Source organism: Geospiza fortis, unplaced genomic scaffold (genome assembly GCF_000277835.1).
Source record: "Geospiza fortis unplaced genomic scaffold, GeoFor_1.0 scaffold70, whole genome shotgun sequence".
Lineage (NCBI taxonomy): Eukaryota > Metazoa > Chordata > Aves > Passeriformes > Thraupidae > Geospiza > Geospiza fortis.
Window position 1 is genome coordinate 4,690,256 of NW_005054317.1, and position 19,214 is coordinate 4,709,469.

Genomic DNA, 19,214 nt, shown 5'->3' on the forward strand with positions numbered 1-19,214 from the left:
GTAGCAAAATCTGCCAGGATTTTGAGGAGGAAAAAGGATTGCCCAGGGCTGTGGACACTTAGGTGTATGATTTGCTTGCACAGCCAAGCCCTGTGTTTGTAGGAGAGCTGAACCTCTCTGCTTAGGGTACCTGGGGTGGAGAAGGGGCAGCTGGCTTGTCCTAAACCTTGCCACAGATCAGGGATGTCACTGACTGGGCCCAGGAGTCAGCTCTGCACCTACACAGCCCAGCATGTCCATCAGAGCCTTGTGCTGCTTGTGGTCCTCCAGACTCAGTGTGACTGTGCTCAGAGCTATAGACATGCCACAGGCTTGACCTTGTTTTTGCATCTCGCTCACTTGCCAGGAGGCAGGGCTCCCTCATCCTTGCTTCTGGTGAAAACAGCCAAGATTTCACCCCCTGGGCCCTCCAGGGCATTCGAGGGAGTCAGCATCTGACCTCAGTTTCTCTCACTTGTTCTGATGCCAATGCCAGCTCCAAATCTGGATCATTTTGCTTTTTATAACACCACCACCCTCTTTCCATCCACAATGTATTTTTCTGTAAGTTGCACAGCGTTAGTCTCCCCATTTTGCTGCAAGAACTCGGAAACTCTCTTGGATGTGTTGTGCCAAAGCCTGGGAGAGAGAGACTAGTTGGCTCATCAGTCCATCAGTGTGATGGCATAATACTTGAGCATCTTCTGGACTACTGTGTTTTGTCCTTGGTTTTCCTTCCTCCTCCCCCTTTTGATCTAGATCCCTCTGACAGGTCTTTGTGCACATCCTACAAGAGGAAGAAGGCAACATGCCATAATACACCTTCGTCTCAACAGAAAAGGCTGCTCATTTTTCATATTTCAGCATGTATACATGGCAGTGCTTGTTGCAAAAGTCATAGGGCACAACAGTTAAATGATCCCAAGCAACAATGAGTCATGCATGCTACATATGAGAAGTCCTAAATGCACAAATGCATATCTCAGCTCCTTCAGTCTTGAAATCCGAACATACCAAGTATTGCATTTTTAAAAGGGTCTAAGTTTGTTACTGGTTTTGTATTTGGCTTGGGTGTTTTGGTTTGGGGTTTGGGTTTTGCTTTTTTTTTTTTCTTTGCCTGCGGAAAGGTAAGGACTTCTGTGAGACATTTTATTCTTGTTCGTTTATCTCTATACCTGTCATATTTTTATTTTCTTTGTGCTTATTAGAGGCTATGGTGAATGAGGATGTGCAAAGAAGTAAATGTTAAGCCATTTGACGAGTAACTGTTGTTACAGCTTCCATGTCGTAGCAGTCCGAGACGGCTCATGCGCATGCATGCACACGCACAGAAAATCCAGCCCTCCGTGCCTGGCATGGAGCTGTCTGTTGCACAGAAACTTGGGAAGCACATATCTTGCTGTTTGGGAAACTTGGGAGAAATAGTAAATTCCATTTGGCTCCCGCCTCTTTTAACTCAGTAAATATAAAGTTTGAGCAGCACTCAAATTCTCATCCGCAGTTCGATGGCAGCACTTGGCTTAGAAGTAAACAGACAGCTCCGAACCAGGGTGGAGTTTATTTTATTTGCAATTTAAGTACTGAAAAAATAGATCCTGCTATTCATTAATTTTTGTATGACTTACAGTTCCTTTTACGTGGGTGAACAATACCTGTTAGAGTGAAAAGTTTTGCTTTTTTTGTTTTGCTACAATTTCAAAGAAAAACTCCATTTACACAAAGCTGTGCTTTTCTCCAGTGTTCGCATTATAAAAGAAAAAACCCCAAACTGTTCTTGTTTACTGTTGAAATCATTCACAGTATTATAGTCAATAATGCTGCCAATACATATTACACCTTTTGGCAATATTTAAGCTTCATAAAAGTGGTCACTTGTCTGAAAGCACCAATCTTTGTTCTGTGTTAGTGATGTATCAAAGAAAATTCCCAAACGTGCTCAACATTCTTTTTTTTTTCTTGAAACCCTTTTTTTTAACATGAAAGATTGGTCTGTACTTGTTTTACGTATCATTTGTGGTTATATTTAGTTTGTAATGTCTGTTTATATTTAATAACTGTTAATCACACCATATACAATGAGTTGGATGTTTTGAGAATTTGTGATGATTTGTTCCCCCATAATAAGTAGCGAGGTTTATTGAGCTGCTTGAGAAATTTTCAGCTATAAGTGGTTTTCTTTTTGGTTGGTTTGATTTTCTTTAAGTTTCTTTTTCATTCTTTGCTTGAACCCAAATATTTAGCTGCTAGGTTAGGGCTCCTGTCTGCTTTCCTGAGCCTTGTTGCTAGTCTTTATGTTATTCTGGTTTGTTCCTTCTTACCCTGCTAACTTCTAGCTGGACTCAAGGGTAAGTGCTTCCCTGTAGCTAGCACAGCTCAGATAATCAGACTAGATTATCTGACATATGCAATGTGCTTTTTTTTTTCTCTTAAATCTTTCTCATGTTTAGATTTTGTAGTACAAACTTTCCATGTTATTTTCCTGAATTGAGATTTGAAATGTAAGTTTCCATACTGAAATTGGGATGCATGTGATGTTTGCATAATTGCCTTCTCTCCCTGGCTTTCACATTGGCATCAAGTGATCCTCTTAGTAAAGCCAATCATTAACATTTCTATTTTTCATTCCAAGATGTAAATAGTAATTAACATCACAATAAAACTGTAAATAATACCTTCTTTTGTTTCATGGAAATTACATCTAGTTGACTGCTTCCTGCCTGAAAACAGATCATTTTGCACTCTGACAATATCCTTTCTCTCCGTGCCGATGATTAGCTTGGTGCAGCGCACCAGAGCGCAGGGCTAACCATGGACACCTCAAAGCATAAAAGGGTAGGGGAGGAGACCCCAAGAGACCCAGAGAAGGTGCAGGACTCCAGAGGAGGCCCTCAGAAACCCCTCCACACATGCCCTGTGAAAAGAGCCCTGAATCATCAAGGTTAGATTAGCTCCTCTCCCATTAACTCGGCAGGGAATGATTTCAGCAGCCAGTGGCAGCTCTCTGGGTCACCCTGCATTTGGAGATGCTGGCCTGCTCCGACTTAAATGCATTTCTCATGGAGGGGTGCTGCTGTTTCCCCAAATTGCTATAAATTATTGTTTTAGCATGGGTCTCAGTCACCAATCAAAGCCGTGCTAGTAAAAAAATAAGCCAGGGGAATTGCTATTTTACTTTTTCCCACTGGTATACCTACTTTGCAAATGACAAAAGCCCAGACCTGTGCTGTAAGAGAGCTTCTCCTTAGTTTGTTCAGTCCTAAACACACCCAGTACAAATCCTTTATTGATGTTAAAATCTTCTGTAATATCTGGTGAGTGCCTGCTTTCCTTAGGAGGGAATAGCATCAGTGGGTCATGAGAGCTGGCAAATATGTATCCGGAGTATCTGAATGCAATTATGAGAAGGAACAGGCGGTGTCATCCCTCTTGGCCATCAAAAAGACTCCTTTTTTCCTTCCTTCTCCTTTTATTTCTTTTTTCTTCTTTTTTCCTACGTGTGAGTATGTGCGTGTGTGTACAAATATCCCTCTGGGTAGCAGGCAGAATTCCTTCTCAGCAGACACTTTCTTTTTTCTTTCTTTATTTTGTTTTCTAAATGTTTGGATTTTCAAAGAGAATTCTTATCAGACTTTACTGGAAAAAAAAACCAACCCACAAAAGTTTAATTTCAATGCAATACAGATTTTTGCCACTTTGAAAGAAAGAAAGAAAGAGTGAATGAATGAACGAATGAATGAACCTGGGTTTGGCAATATTACATGTATTTGCACCTACAATGCATCGCTATTTTATTAGATTATTAGTTTTGTGCTTTAATTGCTTTACTTTTTTAGATAGTTAAAGTTATCATGAGAACGCTGCTGTGTCTTCTGTATTGTCAACTTGCAGATGCTTCATTGCAGGAACGCAGAATTAAAATGTTAAATCAGTCTCACATAACCTGCATGAATTTAAAACTAGTCTGTAAATCTCTTCTACATTCTTTAAGAAGCCTGGAACTCTAACTTATGAAATACAAATTCACAGGTTTCTGCAGCCATCAATTCAAAATATTTTTAAGTAGTTATAAAGATGCTGTGAAACAATGTTTTATATTATAAATAGCTGTTCTAAAACTGTGTTTTTAACTTGCCACACAAGGAATTATGTAAGTGCATACTACAAATTCTTATTCATCTAACTGCCAATCCTTAGACAACTTAGATTGCAATTCAGTGCCTGGTGTGTCTGGTGATTTACAGGAGCATTCATAACAATTTACTAAAATTCTAACTGAAGCAGAAAAGAATTTGTTTGCAGCAGGGAAAAAGCCATAAGCCACAGGAATAAACAGCCCATTATATTTAAACCTGTCTTCTAACATGCAATAATATGAAGGGGAGAAGAAAGAACTCTTGGCTCTGCAGCTGAGAGGCAAATTGAGGCTCCTGCAGCCGCTGCTGCTCCGCACAGGGAGCAGGTTTGGGGAGCAGGTTTGGGGAGGAGGTTTGGGGAGGAAGTTTGCAGAGCCCTAAGAACACACACATCATTTCTCAGAGGTAGCAATGCCACAGTGCACAGCGAGGAGGGGATGTGGGAAGTCACCATCCAGCACTGCCAGCAGCTCACTCACAGTCCACCTGGCATTTTAATCCAGGTACAGGGATTCATGGTTTCCCCCTCCAGAACATCAGTATTTGCTAGGGAAGTCTCTTGCTCCACACAGGCAAACAAAATGGGTTTTTCAGGCACTTCCTTGGGTATTTCTTTAACAAGTCACAGCCCAAATGTGTTTGTGAGCAAGAGTTGCCCCTCAGGGTAGGCAGTGGGTTGCAGTGGGCACTCCATGAGCCACCTGCCGTGGTGCATTGCTGGCCAGGCTGGAAAAGTTCTCCCACTTTGCTCAGCCAGGCCAGCAAAGAATTTTCTAGAAATATCTGTAAATGAATAGCTGCCATCAATCATTGTCATTCCTTTATTTCATGTCTCCTGATGAGGTTGACTAGTGTCATTGTTTGTTACTGTCCAAACCACATCTTCATTCTTGTAATGTCAAGCAGATATGACAAGCACACATTTTCCAGATGAGTAAGATACAAAGTCACCTTTTAATTTACAGTTGTTTGGGTTTTTGTTTGTTTGGTGGATTTTTATTTTCTTGCAACAGGGAAATGTGTTGTAAAATCTACTAGATTTTCAGTTGCCTTTGGTACTAAAACAAAGTCACTCGTTAATTAAAAGAAACAAATCTGGAGTAAGAAATTCTTACAATAAAATGGCTACTTAAAGCCTTTTATAACAAGAATTCTTTTATGGAGCTTGTCCCCCGCTATTAACTTCACTGCTCTCAAAGCAAAATCTGCCAAAATTATTGCTGGAGCAAAAGAAATGCAGAGAGCAGGGAAATACATTTAAGAAAAAAAAAAAAAGAGAGAGATTTGACTGGTTTGTCTCTTCCTTTTTAAATAACAGATAAAGAGAAAAACAGCCCTCAGAGAACCAAACAGTGGGACAGTCCTTTGGTTTCCTTGATTCTTGTTACCGTGAAATCTTTGTGTTCCTGAAGCTGGCAGATTTTTAAGATTCTGATTTCAAACACATGTAGGGAGGGTGTGTATGACAGGGGTCCAGTTAATGGAGTCGGCACAAAATGCAAACTGGATAAAAATGGCCAAAATAAACCCAGCAGTATTAAAAAAGGCAGTAATGCAGGGGACCAAATGTTATATAAAAGGCCAGAGTCTGCAGTTTTGCAGAAGAAAGGTTTGTGGAGCCTGTGCTGGCCATGTCCCTCCACTGGCAGCCTCCCTCCTGAGACCACCATCGAACACTTTTCAGCTGCAGTTGTGTGCAGCTTGTCTAAATATGTAAGATAACTTTTGTGGGCCTGCAGCAGCATTTCAGCTGGGGCCCTGAACAAAGAAACACCAGCGAGCTTGGCACAGCACCTTGGGAAGGGATTGCAAATTACTGGAGCATCATATAACTTTCTTTCTTTGGTTTCTTCTTCCTTTTTAGCTAGAATAACAGAGCAGGGTCAAAAAAGCAGCTGTATTTGACTGAAACAATTAATTTAAAGTACTTTAAAACTGGCTGTACAGTTTGGGTATGAATATTCACAACTCTCGTTTTGTACTTTAAAATCACATTCAAATTGTATAGGGCATTTTGAAAGAAGGTGGATTAAATGTAAAACTTATTTCATATGCAGATGTTGGCATTATTGTAAATTGCAGATATTTGTTTGAAGCAGAGTAATAATATATTTAGATCTGTTCTTTTCTTTTTGTGTTGCCTACAAAGTTTAATGGTTTTGGTGTAATTTGATTAATGAATTTCTTTTTTAAAAGTGAGCCCATTGGAAAAATCAAAATGCAAAAATAATTGCAAAGTGTGTGGGATGTTTGCTTAGAATAATTAAGGGAAGGTGAGTTTAGTATAGGATTGACTTCTTTAACCTGCTCCTTATTTTTAAGAATTTTGGACCAATGACGCATCCGGCCCAGAGGTGATATTCCATTTAAAAGAAATACACATTTGTGTTACCATTCTCCACAGACATCTCCAGTTCCCATTGTGACAGCTGTGTCCCCTGGGTGGGTGATGTGCACCCACCCAGCCCTGCATCTCTGCTGGTGCAAAATGGTTTGGCCATGCAAGAGCTGCAGTGCTGGGCTGTGCAGGGAGAGCTGCAGCTGCTCATCCTCCTTCCCATGGCAGAAATCCACATTTTAAATCACTGACTGAGCAGAAGTCATGTGCATAATGCTTTTCTGGTCACTTGAGCTCACACAGTGCCATGTCTGATGTCTCTCTCTTCATGTGGGGGTTCTGATGAGGAGAGATTTGGGGCAAATGAGCTTTCGAGCAGGCACCCAACGGAAGATGTGGCTTCAAAGTGTTTAATGAAAGTAAAATTGCCCCTGATTATGGCCAGTTGTGAAGGACATTTAATCACTGTGTCTGTTCTCACGCTTGTCAGGGAACTGTCTGTGCCCCTGCCTTGGGCAGGGAGATTGTAAAAAGCCCAGCCAGACCCTCAGCTCTGTGGAAGCCAGCGGCACTTCAGTCAGTTCCCACCAGCAGAAGGTCTGCTCTGTGCCCACCTTGCTCAGAGAATGTAATATGGGAAAAAGCTTATTAGTCTGGAATAAAAAGTACTCATTTCAAACATGCTTTCCAGCACATATGCTCAAAAAGGTTCACCAGCTAAAGGGCTAGAGGACTCTTCCAATTTCCAGCTGATTTACTCGGCTCTCAGAGCCTCGTTGGCTGAGCAGGAGGATTGACAGTGTATCAGGGCTCCTAATTGAAAAGTAATAAAATCTCTGAGCAAAACTGGCAAATGAAGGCCTCCAGCCAATTTGTCAGCTTGCAGTCAACTCCGAGGAGCCGGGCAGAGCAGCAAGCCATTAAAAATAGTCTGATAATAGCTGCTCAAACATTTTCCGGGCACCGGGGATGGAATGAAAACAGCACAGCCGAACTCTTTGGGAGTGAATGCAATCAAATCCATGCTGGCCCAAAGGGACAGAGACAGTGGGGCAGAAAGCTGTCAAAACAGACAGGAGCCAGTCTGTGCTGCAGGCCACAGGGCTGGGTGGGCTTCACATCCCATGCCCAGGGAGGCTGCAGAGGTGCCATGGAGGTGATGTGCTCCCCAGGGAGGTTGTTCCCATCCCCTGAGCCCGCCCTTGTGCTGCCGCCTCACTCAGCACCATCGGCAGCTGCTTCTGTCCTGGTGCTGAATGCACAGCAGGGAGAGGGAGGGGTTTGGGTCCTGGAAGAGAGGCAGGGTTAGGGGTCAGCAGGACCCCAGCACATACAGAGGAGCAGAGCCTCAAAAATTAATCCTCTGTAGGAAAAACATCAGTGTTTATTCAGTGGGGTTATAGTGAGGAAAATTGCCAGCTACAGCTGAATTAAGTATTGCTAGCAGCTAATTGAAATGTTACATGTTTCAATTTGTCTGATTTCTTTCCAGTGAGTGATGTTATTTATACAGTTTGTATATAGATAACGACAGACTATACAGAAAATGTAAAGATTGCTACCAATGATCATTACTATGTGAGAGCACTGACACAAATGAGGTATTTGGAAAGACATGCCATCCTTCACGGCTAAATATTGAATAGAAAAACATATATCAAAGAACATTCTCACTCTCATTTAAAACTTTTTCTTTTTAATTAAGGATTTTTGGGGGTTTTTTTCTGGTAAAGAGGGATTTTGTTTTAAAACAAATACAGTTACCATATACTCCTGCTGCGGAAAACTGCATTTTTGTGTCCTTTCAGCCACATTGTTTCAAGGCCACCCAGTTCCCCTAGGAGGCTATAAACAGGGGAAGGATTTAAATCCTATTTTCTTTGTCAAGGATTTGGCAAGAACCCATACAGTAGGAAGCTGAGCACAGACAAAACCAAGTGAAAGGTGTCCTTTAATTCCCCAGCGGCTGCTAGAACAAAACCTGCTCCCAGCGGGGTCCTGGCTGGCCGCGCCCAGGCTGGCTTGGAGGCTTCATTTCAACTGCTGAATTCGGTGTAGTTTAGTTAACCATGTTGAGATTAATTAATTAGCCCCTAGGAGTTAGTGCCCATAAACGTCACCCAAAGCAGAGAAGTGTGAATACGTTGAGGCTGTTAATTCACCCAAAAATGGCAGCTTGTAATCTAGGCAGAGGAAATTCAGTCTCTCCATCGGGATGACTGGCAGCTCCGACGCACTGTCGGGTTACTGCCTCTGTGACAACAAACTACATATCAATTTAACTTCTTAGCAATGCTTAAAAGAGCATCTTTTTATTTCAGTGAGGTAGCATTTAAAGTTGCTGTTAGGAAAAAAAAATTGCCGTGGGGAAGACAAACATTGGCATTTGGAGAAAGAACAACGTAACTGGTGTGATACCTAGAAAACCTAGTAAATGTAGAGGGGAAAAGCTGTAACTTCATTAGAATGGCAGAATCTATTACAATTAACCACAACTATCTAAATAGGAGCTAATTTACTTATGTGAGCCAAAATTCTGTTAACTCATAGCCCATTGTAAGATGCAGAGTGAATTCATATGTTTGTGTTCTGGTTTTAAGTACAGAATAAATGCACTATAATGAGCAGTTGACAAGATGTTAATTCTAAAATCTTTTGCCTATATACAATAATATAGTCCATAACTGATGCAAGTTGACAATGGGAGGTGAAGTGTACTGTATAGCCTGCAAAGAGAAAACTTAATGGCAATGGAGGGAAGAGGAGATACTTGGCTTTCATGCTTCATACTGTATATTTTTTTCTGTTATATTTGTCAACTAAAATGTCTTATATCTCTCTAAATGGTGTCTTTCTCTATATGTATAAATGAACAGATGCAGATAGAGCTCAAAAGCATGGCATGGATGAATTTATCTCTTCCAATCCCTGTAACTTTGACCACGCTTCACTCTTTGAGATGGTTCAGCGCCTCACTTTGGACCACAGACTTAATGATTCCTATTCTTGTCTGGCAAGTATATTCTTTGGTCTCTAGTGATATAAACATCAAGCAGCAAAGTCAAAGCTAGTGCGACTGGGGGCTAATCCCCCTGTTGCTGGAAGATTGACTTCTGTTTACACCAGGTTTGAATTTGGCCCAGAGGTGTTTTCTTTTGAGAGGCTGCCTGCAGTGAACTGACTGCTGTTCTTCTCCAGTCGCACTGTCTTTATCATTTCTGTTTGCAATGTTTAAAATGTTTCTTCCTGCAAAGAGAAACTCCAGTGTGGGAATGTGAAGTACAGAGAGCAGTGTTTTGCAGCCTCCTGCACTGCCTTCCAGAGTCCTTCTGGATGAAAGAACAGGGAAAAGATGACTGTCTGGTACCACCTCCCATGTCAATGGAGTCCCACCAGGAATAACTGTGGCCCAGCTTTGTGTCTCTTTATGAGCAGGGGTCCCAAGCAGGTAACAGATGGGACTGTGTGGATAACTGCAGTGCTGCTGCAGTCTGTCCATGCTCACATAGTTGCATGCCCATCCCAAGTACTCCCATGAGCAGCAGTTGCAGCTCTTTGCCCACTGTAGGACAGTGGCACTGAGATGTTCCAGGACAGCTTGTAGCCTTTGGTTGGGGTGCAGTGCTTGGGGGCTCTTATGTACTATAAGGGCTTAAATAACAGATAACCAATGAGCAGTTACTTTTTAGCAGTTTCAGTGAGGAGGATGAAGAGGCTCTTAGTTTTTGAGAAAACAACAGGATTAATCCTTTCTAGAGTGTCCTGAAACAGAGAACATGTCCTGAATATGGCATAGGACAGATTCTGACCTGCTGCCCTCCCACTGTTGCACAGGGTGGCACACTGGGGTGTCATGATGGGTTCCTTCAGCAGAAAGATCATGCTGTGCCAAGAGCCTTTGTCAGTTGTGCAGTCCCTGGAGCTCCTGAGTGCCTTGCTGTTAAAAGCAGCAGCCTGGGAACACAGCTGAGCAGTTGGCAAAGAGGATGTCAGTCTCAAATCCTGTCCTTCATGTCCCCTACCACCATGGTGCTCCTCTCCCTGCCCTGCTCCTTGTACCACACACAAGAGCCAATCTCCTCTGAAGGACTGAGGTCCAGTAAATGCCACTAGCAGTAATGAATTGTCACCTTTCTAAGGAGAGGCAGGGCTAGGAGGAACAGTTGTGGACATCCCCTGAGGTAAGGACGGGGTGGGGGAAGGCTGCACTTTACCTGCAGATACCCAAGTGGTACAAGTAGGCTTGGTGGGAGCATTGTCAGACCTGCAGCAGGTTCCTCACTGGTTCCATCAAGGTCCTTGCTCTGGCAGGCAGTGACTTTGGCATGCAGCTTCTGCTCCCCACGCATGGCTGACCCTAGGAAGACCATCCCCATCCATGCATGTCTGAGAGGTTGGCTTGCTGCTGGTTTGTCTCTGTGCAGTCTTGGGCCTGGTGAGAAAGCTGTGGCCGTTGAACTAAACTCATGGAGAGGTGAGAGGCCATCACTGAAAATGATTAACAATGTTTTTCTTCAAGAAACCCACCAGCCGCACTTCTGCTTGTTATGGAGATGTTTAGGCCCTTGCTAGAAGCTACCAGAGCAGTGGAGCTCCCCTCAGCACCAAGACTCATCCTCTTCAGAGTGGAGCATCACCAATTAACCATCTTCTTTCAAATCACCCATTGCAGTGTTGTAAGGAACAGAATAATGGCCTGTGTTCACCTATGCTTGGTTTCACGTGCTTCTTGACTTACTTTGCCATGTTTTTGTCCTGATTATGGTGTAAAAACAGAGTACCCTCAAAAACTGCAAAGAGCTCCCACTATTCTTGCTGTGTCTTTGGAATGTTGGTGATGGCACTGTGCTGAGTTGGCTGGAGGAGCTGTGAGCCCGTGGTAAGCCTGCTCTGTCCACTGTGTGCCACTGGGCAATTCTTACTCCCTACAGGACATTCCGTGCAAGGTCCCACAGAGTTTTGCCTCATCACACCTCTTGTCATTTTCAAATGTGGACGTGGAGGTGCCAGGGAAGACTTACCCTGGCACAGAGGATAACTCAGCATTGCTTCCTTTTTGTGGAACCAGGTTAAACAGCACTATTGTGAGCCCAGTCGCGGGCTGAGCCAGGCATCCCTAGGAAAACAAACAGCCTGGCTGACTCATCCCAGCCATGGCAGAAGTGATGTTTACTGGCAGAGAGCTGTGTGCTGGGGAGGGGGAAGAACACTTTCTGCAGAGCTTGCACAGGGGTCTTACCCATCATCCACAAATTGATAATACAGTCACACTCAGAGGATTTCCTGGACTTTTGAGAAGAGTATTTATCTGTTCCAGCTTAGTATGGACCCTACACATGCGTGGGTCTTCATTCTTTTCACTTGGACGTGTGTGTTGTTTCTGAAACTGCCCTCCAACTCTTCCCAAGACTTCCCTACCCGTTGCCAGCATCCAGCTCACACAGCCATCTCTCTGCTGGAGCTGTATTGCCCATGATGTGTCAGCATTCGTATAACTTGTATTATACAGCACAACATGTACCACAGGAAGGTCTTCAGAGTACCCAGCCTAACTGAGATGATGTGAGGGAGTCAGGTTAAGAGATCCATGAAGCAGACCACCAAGATTAAATTCTCTTCAGTTTCCTATGATAAATGGGAAAATTCACCGACTGAAATGTGTAATTTCCCTCCCAAACTCTGGTTTTCTCCAAAGTTGCATTTGCCTTTAGACAACTGGCCTATGTGTCACCAGACCTGACCAACCGTTGTTTTTCCCAGCTCCAGAGCCCCCCTGGCATTCCCTGCTGGTGCCTGGGACATGTCTCCTTATCAGAGCAGCTCAGCCTGTTTAACACAGTCAGTGAAGCTCCTTGTGCTCTGTGCCCTTTCTCCATTGTCCCCTCCAGGTTTCCTCATTGGAGCTAATCTGTAAGGCCACACTGAGCTGCACCTATCTGCACTGGGGACAGACACCCCATGTGTCATCACTGGCAGCTGCGTTTGCCAGGCTGGCTGGGTGTCAGCTTGTTGGGCCAGGCAAATCTTCATGAAGAGCCAGAATGTGCCTGAAGATGTTGGGGATCTGTTTTGAATACTGCTTTTCATCAAACCTTGGGGGTTTTCTAGGGCTGTGGGGAGCAGCATTTACTTGCTCCATTGTATCCCCATTCAGTAGCAAGTGTTTTATTTCCTACCTCTGCCATGCAAGGGAAGACGTCCTGGTCCTCCTGGGGCTCTGGATCTGCTGCCTGTGTTCTCATGAGGTCTGGAGCTGATCACTGAACCTCTGATCTCTGCTCATGCTTCCCCTCATGGCACCATGGCAGCGATTATGGGTGTTTACCATCATCCCTTCTGTTCTCCTGAGAACATCACAGACCCCGGTTGAGGGGAGCAATGTGGCATGCTCCAGATCGCTGGGTTCAGCCTCTGCTTCCTTTGCCTCAGACTCTGATACTTGACTCCAGTGAAATCAGTGCCAGCCTTCCCATCACTGTCAGTAGAGCCAAGATTTCACCCCATAGGGAGAAATGAGTTCTTTCTTTGTACTAGGTGAATGTAACAATTTCAACTGCACTTTTACCCCTATATCCAAAAACAGACCAATCGTGGCATTTCCATATTTTTGCTGTGCCTGATCACCAAAGATCCGACAAGAGACAAGAGATAGTCTAAGGATGAAACAAACAGGCAACATAAAGAACTCCAGAATCAAACATAATACCACCAACCAAAAAGCAGACAAAAATACCATCAAAAGTGGTGAAGGCAAATACACCCCTCCCAAAAAATAGCCTTCCAGAGGGCTGTCCCATCTGCATTGTTCTGTGTCTTCATTTTGAAATGTGCACTTCTAGTGATCCCAGCGCTGTAGCTACTCCCTATATCTATCATTTTCCCCTCATTATTTTAATTCTTTTCTCAATCTGTTTTGGAGTTGGCCCAATAAGGATGAGCAAATCCTTCTCTATGTCTTTGAGCTCTTAATTGATATTTCTTCAACTCTTTTCAAAGCAGCTATTTTGGCATCTAGAAAAGATTTGGTGTCATCTGAGTGGTAGAAAATATATTTTAATCTTTCACAGCAGTGTTGTTTCTAAGATGTAGCATTTGGGGTAACAGATGGGGTGGCAAAGAAGTTGCCTATAGGGGCAGTGCTCTGCCTCAACTACTCTCCCGCCCGCTGCAGGAACTTTTCAATTAAACGATGAAAGATTTTGCAGCTTGATGCATTCCAGAGCTGCGTCTTAGCAATTGTTTAGCACCCAAATTTCCATGTAAATATTGACGATTTTGCAGCGTTTGAAAAGCAATCTACGAGATTATTCTTGTTCTCGTTAGCCCCTCTCCTGAAGGCAGAGGCAGGCTCCACTTCGGCTGTCCCAGGACCTTCACCAGAGCCATCCCCTTGCAGGGGAGGGCATCCTCCTTGGGAGTCTGGACGTTGCACCACAAGCCTTGTGTCATCAGCCCCTCAGGGTGATACAAAGAAATGGTCTGTGCTTCCTGGATGTGTAAAGGAGCCCGGCTCTTGAGCAGAGCTCCCCTTGTTTCGGTGCCAAGGAGCTGGGCGATGTCAGAGCGTGTCGCCAGCAGCACGCAATGAGGACAATGGGAAACGTCCCTTCCTGATACTGCAGAATTGCCTTTCTCCATCTGCAGGACATTCCTACCTGCCAGATGCAAGAGAAGTCATTTTTCAGTGTAATCCTCTGTCCTCTTCCCCCAGATCAATCTTCCTGCTCCCGGCCAAATGTACAATCCCATCCCCAGAATGAGACTACCGTTTCACACTGTTTAAATAACCAAACCTTGTCATCTCTTAAAGGTGTCTTTTTCGTCATTTGTATTTTTTTGCTAGGCACTGACATGAACTGGCCTAACTTTTCAGCATTTTAAATGACACTTCCCTTTAATGGTAGCATAATATGTTTTTGTTAATGATTGCACTGAGTATATGCTGTGTTTGAGTGATGATGTGCAGACTGTATTGTTTGAGTGACCTCTCTCCTTTTTCCTTAATGTAGCCTTAGGTTTGTATTTCTTTTTATTAGAACAGTTGACCACTACACCTCCAAGTGTGATAGCCTTTGTATTTAATAACTTATATTTAAAATCAAGTCTCTTTATTTCTAAACAGGGCTGGTTTAGTCCTGGCCAGGTCTTTGTGCTAGATGAGTATTGTGCACGTAATGGAGTGAGAGGCTGTCACAGACATCTCTGCTACCTCAGAGATTTGCTAGAGCGCGCAGAAAACGGAGCTATGATTGACCCCACCTTACTTCACTACAGCTTTGCCTTTTGTGCATCACATGTTCATGGCAACAGGTAAGGAATTCTTCTTGGCTAGCAGTGCCCTGCCAACAAGAGATGACTTTGTCAAATACAGGTTTCCTTGGATAATGCACAACAGTCCCCAATTTGTTTTCACAGTGGATGTTTGGCAGCAGCACTTCTAGTGGCATAGTCGGTTTGTTTGTTTGTTTCATTGCTTGTTTAATGTAAGCAGTAAAAATGCACATAGAGGATCCAGAAATGAAGGTTTTTAACTTACTTGCCCAGGCACTTGCTAAGATGCAGTTCTGAACAAGATACAGTTGCAATCCCTGTGACTGTCACGGGTTGAATAAATGGAAGTAAATGATACACTGTGCTGATTTAATTGCTGTGCGAGAGGATCTGACAAGTTGGAGCAGTGAAATTTTAAGCAGTATCAAACTTCAGTGCTCAGAAGGGCTTTAAGCCCTTGGGCACCCATGGCTCATTTAAAGACCACGTGACATCAGTTCAGAAATTGCTTAGACATAACTGGAAATTTCATCTTGCTCTGTTACAAAGCAATTTCAGTTTCAGAAGAAGACAGTTTCTTTCTCTCAAATGTGACAAACCTTTGATGGGAGGAACTGGAGCTGTGTTTTTCCCCCCTCTCCGTTTATTTTGTTGACAGCTGTAGCATCTATTGTAGCTTCTTTTTCTGCTTTTTTCTGTTAATTTATATTGTATACTTTGAGATACCACATTTTAGCTTACATATGTTTCTGAAGAAAGGAATGTTATAAAATAATTAGGTGTTTTCATATACCTCTGGTAAATACCACCCTGAATTATGACACGCATTGCCCAGGTTTCACATTGCAAGGCTGTCGCTTGCTTTTGCAGTTACTTTCATACATCTTGTCATGGAAACCAAGTTTTACTTCCTTAGTTTCTTTTTTAGTTCTGACTTTCCGTTGCTCATTCGTTCTTTCTTTGCCAATTGTTATATGATTTCAGTTGTTTCCTTTCAGCTTAATTTCCTTTTGTTTTATTTTGAGGTTTTTCATGCTTTCTTCTTATTTCTTTCACTTTTGCTGCCGGCCTTGCCCCCCACATTTCAATCATTCCCCCAAGCCAACTCATGGCAGAATTACTTGGTGGGTCACAGCCAAGTGCAGACGGTGAGGGGGGCAAAGCCTCTGCCGCTGAAACGGAGACAAAAAAGGATTCCAAAAAGGAGTCCAAAAAAAAGAAGGAGCCCAAAACCCAGCCGAATCCAGAGCCGAAAAGGTAAGCGAAAGTGTGCAGTGCACAGGAGTGTGTTGCAGAGGGCTCCTCAGTCACTGAGCACACTGGGCAGATGCACCCCCATGGCTCAGGGAGACCTGACTCCAGCATTCAGGTCACACTCTCTCCTGGGAGCTGGATAGCATTTGGGCACCCAAGTCCCACAGGGGATCAGAGACTTAGGTTTTTAGATGTGTGTTTAAAAGATGGCTCACATGGTGTTTAGGGGATGGGACCTGCCAGTGAAAGTGGCTGCCCCACTGCTCTTTGTCCTAGGCAGGACTCAGCAGACAGTTGGTTTGGGAACAGGACTTGGCTCAAAGCCCATCTGGCCCATAACAGAGAGGAGGTGGGATGCTCATCGCAGCTACCTCTGCACAGGGTCCAGCACAGCCAGGGCTGAAGCTTTCTCTTCATCAGGGTTGGTGGCAGGAGGTATCTGATGGTATGAGCCAAGGTGACAACCTCCCATTCCCTCTCCATGGGGCTGGAGAGTTTTGGGCTCAGGAAAATGTCGTGCTTTCAAGCCAGTCCCATGCTGTTCAGCTGTCCAGGGCTGTGTGCGGCTGCTGCACTGTTTGAGGACCTGTTGGGCGCTGTCAGAGGGACAATTTGGCCATGGATGGGCTATTCCAGTCACTCATTTAAAAGATTCCAAGAAAGGAATGAGGTGTCTTGCTGTGACTTAGTTGTCTTTAGCTGACAGTTGACTTCACATCCGAAAGCTGAAGGTTCATGTTCCTTCTTGGTCTGTGCTGTCTCTCTGTTGCCTGGGGATTGCGGGAGGCTCTGTGTGGGAGCTGCAAGGCTGCAGCATTGCGCGTTCCCACCAAGGGCAGGCTCTGCTTAACACCCAACAGTTTGCTATGGAGTCTGCGGGGTGCAGCGTCTGGCTTTTGCTACCAGAAGGTCACAGAAAGGGACCACAGGAGGTCTCGAAGGAAAACGCGACTGCTTATCTCCGTGTCTCCTCTAAGCAATCTGAATATCTGAGTGGAAGAGTCACGATTTCTTTTCAGAGAGCTGTTGAGGCCACATGCATCGTGCATTTGTGAGCTGGCTGGCAAAGAGAGATGGAAAGCCAGTATTTACCCATGCAGTCCTTACTGGCAGTTGCGATGTGTGTAAAGCCGTGCTCGCTTTAGCTCTGTCCCTCCCTCCCACCTGCTGTGTCCATACATTGCTCATTGCCTTATGACTGGCCCTGCTCTCCCCAGGAAACTTACAGCTCATGGCAGAGCTGAAACTTTCCATGTAAAAGTTGTCAAGGTGGCAGACCTGCCCCAGGACCCAGCACAGCACCCCACAGAACATCTTGGAGTGGCCACGTATTGCATTGTTGTTGGGATGCACAGTGGTCTGGGAAAGACTGAGTTACAAGACATTTTTATGTTTAACAAAGGCTTCTTTTTCCATCAAATCTGAAAAAGTGTTGATTTTCTTCATAAAGCAGAGTTCCTTCACTTTTAGACAGTAAACACCCCTGAATGGGTAGTTTAGCTTTCCCCAGGATGAAGTTGGCTGTCAGACAGAATATGCCACCCAGTAATGAAGGTCGAGCAGGGAGATAATTTCATGTGGCTATCAATCTCCTGTATTAGCAGCAGACAGTGATGGAGCTGAGGTGGGCTGTCTGTTTGTATCGTGTTTGCATAAGGTCAGGCAGCGAGACAACAGTCGCTCGCAGTCAGCGGGAAGTGCAGGCAGGCTGTGGATGCTGAGGACAGCCTGAAGGTCAAGGCTGACAGGATGACAGGTGTCAGTGTGGGGATGATGCCTCCTCGCCCGTCCGGCCCCCGCCTCGGCAGCGCTGCCGCGCGCAGCCAGCACGGGAGCAGGAAGGCTGCTGCTGGAAATGCAGCTCCAGCTTGGGGCTGGCCCTGCGGCTGCAGCAGGTGAAGTGGTCAAAATGGGATTCTGTGGACAGTTTGGAGCCCTGTTGCCTTATGTGTCAGAGTTTGGTCTCCCCTCTCCTTTGGGCTCATGTATCTTATTAGGATCCCTGACATGATCTCTCCGTACCAAATCACTGCATTTTGCATGACAGCCCACATAATTTTTCTTTTAATTTTGGCTTTTTCACAAGTAGAAATGGAGTTAAATGTAAATTACTTGCCTTAAGTTTCACCTCCTGAGATACCTGACTATGCAAGTGCAGGGTGTGAGGAGAACAGGGACCAGCAAGAGCAATATCCACATGATTTACTGTCCTCAGGTATTTGCTCTTCACTGAGGCTGAGGAACTCAATGGTTTTTAATTGTTGTGGTCACTCATTAGTTGATAATGGAGTTTTGTCCACTTGTTATCACAGGATGCCTTTTGTAAAGACATATCATTATGGAAAAACATTATTTCTGATGTATTTACACAGGTGACAGGTAGTAAAGGCACAGAATTATCCAGACATCCAACAACACATGTTGTATGTTTATTGATGTCTCTTTGCTTTTGGTACCACCACTTTGTTGCTTTTCTTTACCAATAGTCCTCCAGAGAACTAGCAAAGGCAAGGGCAGGAATGGTTTTGAAAAGAACATTTATTTGGAATAAAATTGTGAAAGGGTTTACATGGCCACCAAGATCTTTCCCTGCCTTCTCTCTCCCTGTTTTCACTGTCCTCATGTCAGAGGGCTGTGGCAGTACTGCCAGTGTTGTTTGACACACAGAGAAGTGATGTGTTAGAGGAGCCTCACTTCTTCCCTGTCTGCGCATGGGAGAAGTATTGTGGAACAGAAAGTTAAGCTCAGCTATTCTAGGTCTAAAGTTAGTGCTTAAATCTTGAGCAGTGGCTTCTGTCCCTTGCAAAGAAATGGCTTTCAGGAATGGCCTTGGTTTCACTTGTGCTTTTTTTTTATTTAGGCATAGGATAACATTATTTTTAAATTTTGAAGTTGGCAACATGAAAAACTTTTTTTGTGCTTGTTAATCCTAAACTTTTAAAAATCAGACTTAAATATTGATCATTTGCATGTTAAATATTAGCAGACTGAGTTTATCAAAATCAGGATGCTGCTCTGAATTCCCTCCAGTCTAATGACAACCAAGTACCATAATCTTCTGCAAGTTGTTCAGTGACTATTTACCTGGAGTTCAAGCAGCTACGAGTCTCCCTGTTAATTAATTTGTTGTATTAGTTATTTCCTTTTCTTGTGTAAACTGTATTTTACGGCCTCAAATTTGTTTTCAAAAAAACCCAATTTTGTTAACTAATGTTACCATTAGCTTTCATTACTGTTTT

The 19,214-nt window shown here is 43.9% G+C and overlaps 1 protein-coding gene across 15 annotated transcripts in view; it reads left to right on the forward strand.

Moving 5' to 3' along the window:
• The window catches only part of CADPS (calcium dependent secretion activator), a 163,454-nt gene that overhangs the window by 68,380 nt on the left and 75,860 nt on the right, over nucleotides 1-19,214 (forward strand). For 8 of the 15 annotated variants that reach the window (XM_031056398.1, XM_031056399.1, XM_031056405.1 and 5 more), the window contains exons 11-13: nucleotides 9,327-9,463; nucleotides 14,573-14,760; nucleotides 15,823-15,978. In XM_031056398.1, the coding sequence (XP_030912258.1) occupies nucleotides 9,327-9,463; nucleotides 14,573-14,760; nucleotides 15,823-15,978 (481 nt within the window). The remainder of the gene's footprint in view (nucleotides 1-9,326; nucleotides 9,464-14,572; nucleotides 14,761-15,822; nucleotides 15,979-19,214) is intronic. The other 7 variants (XM_031056407.1, XM_031056408.1, XM_031056404.1 and 4 more) reach the window with 1 other exon arrangement.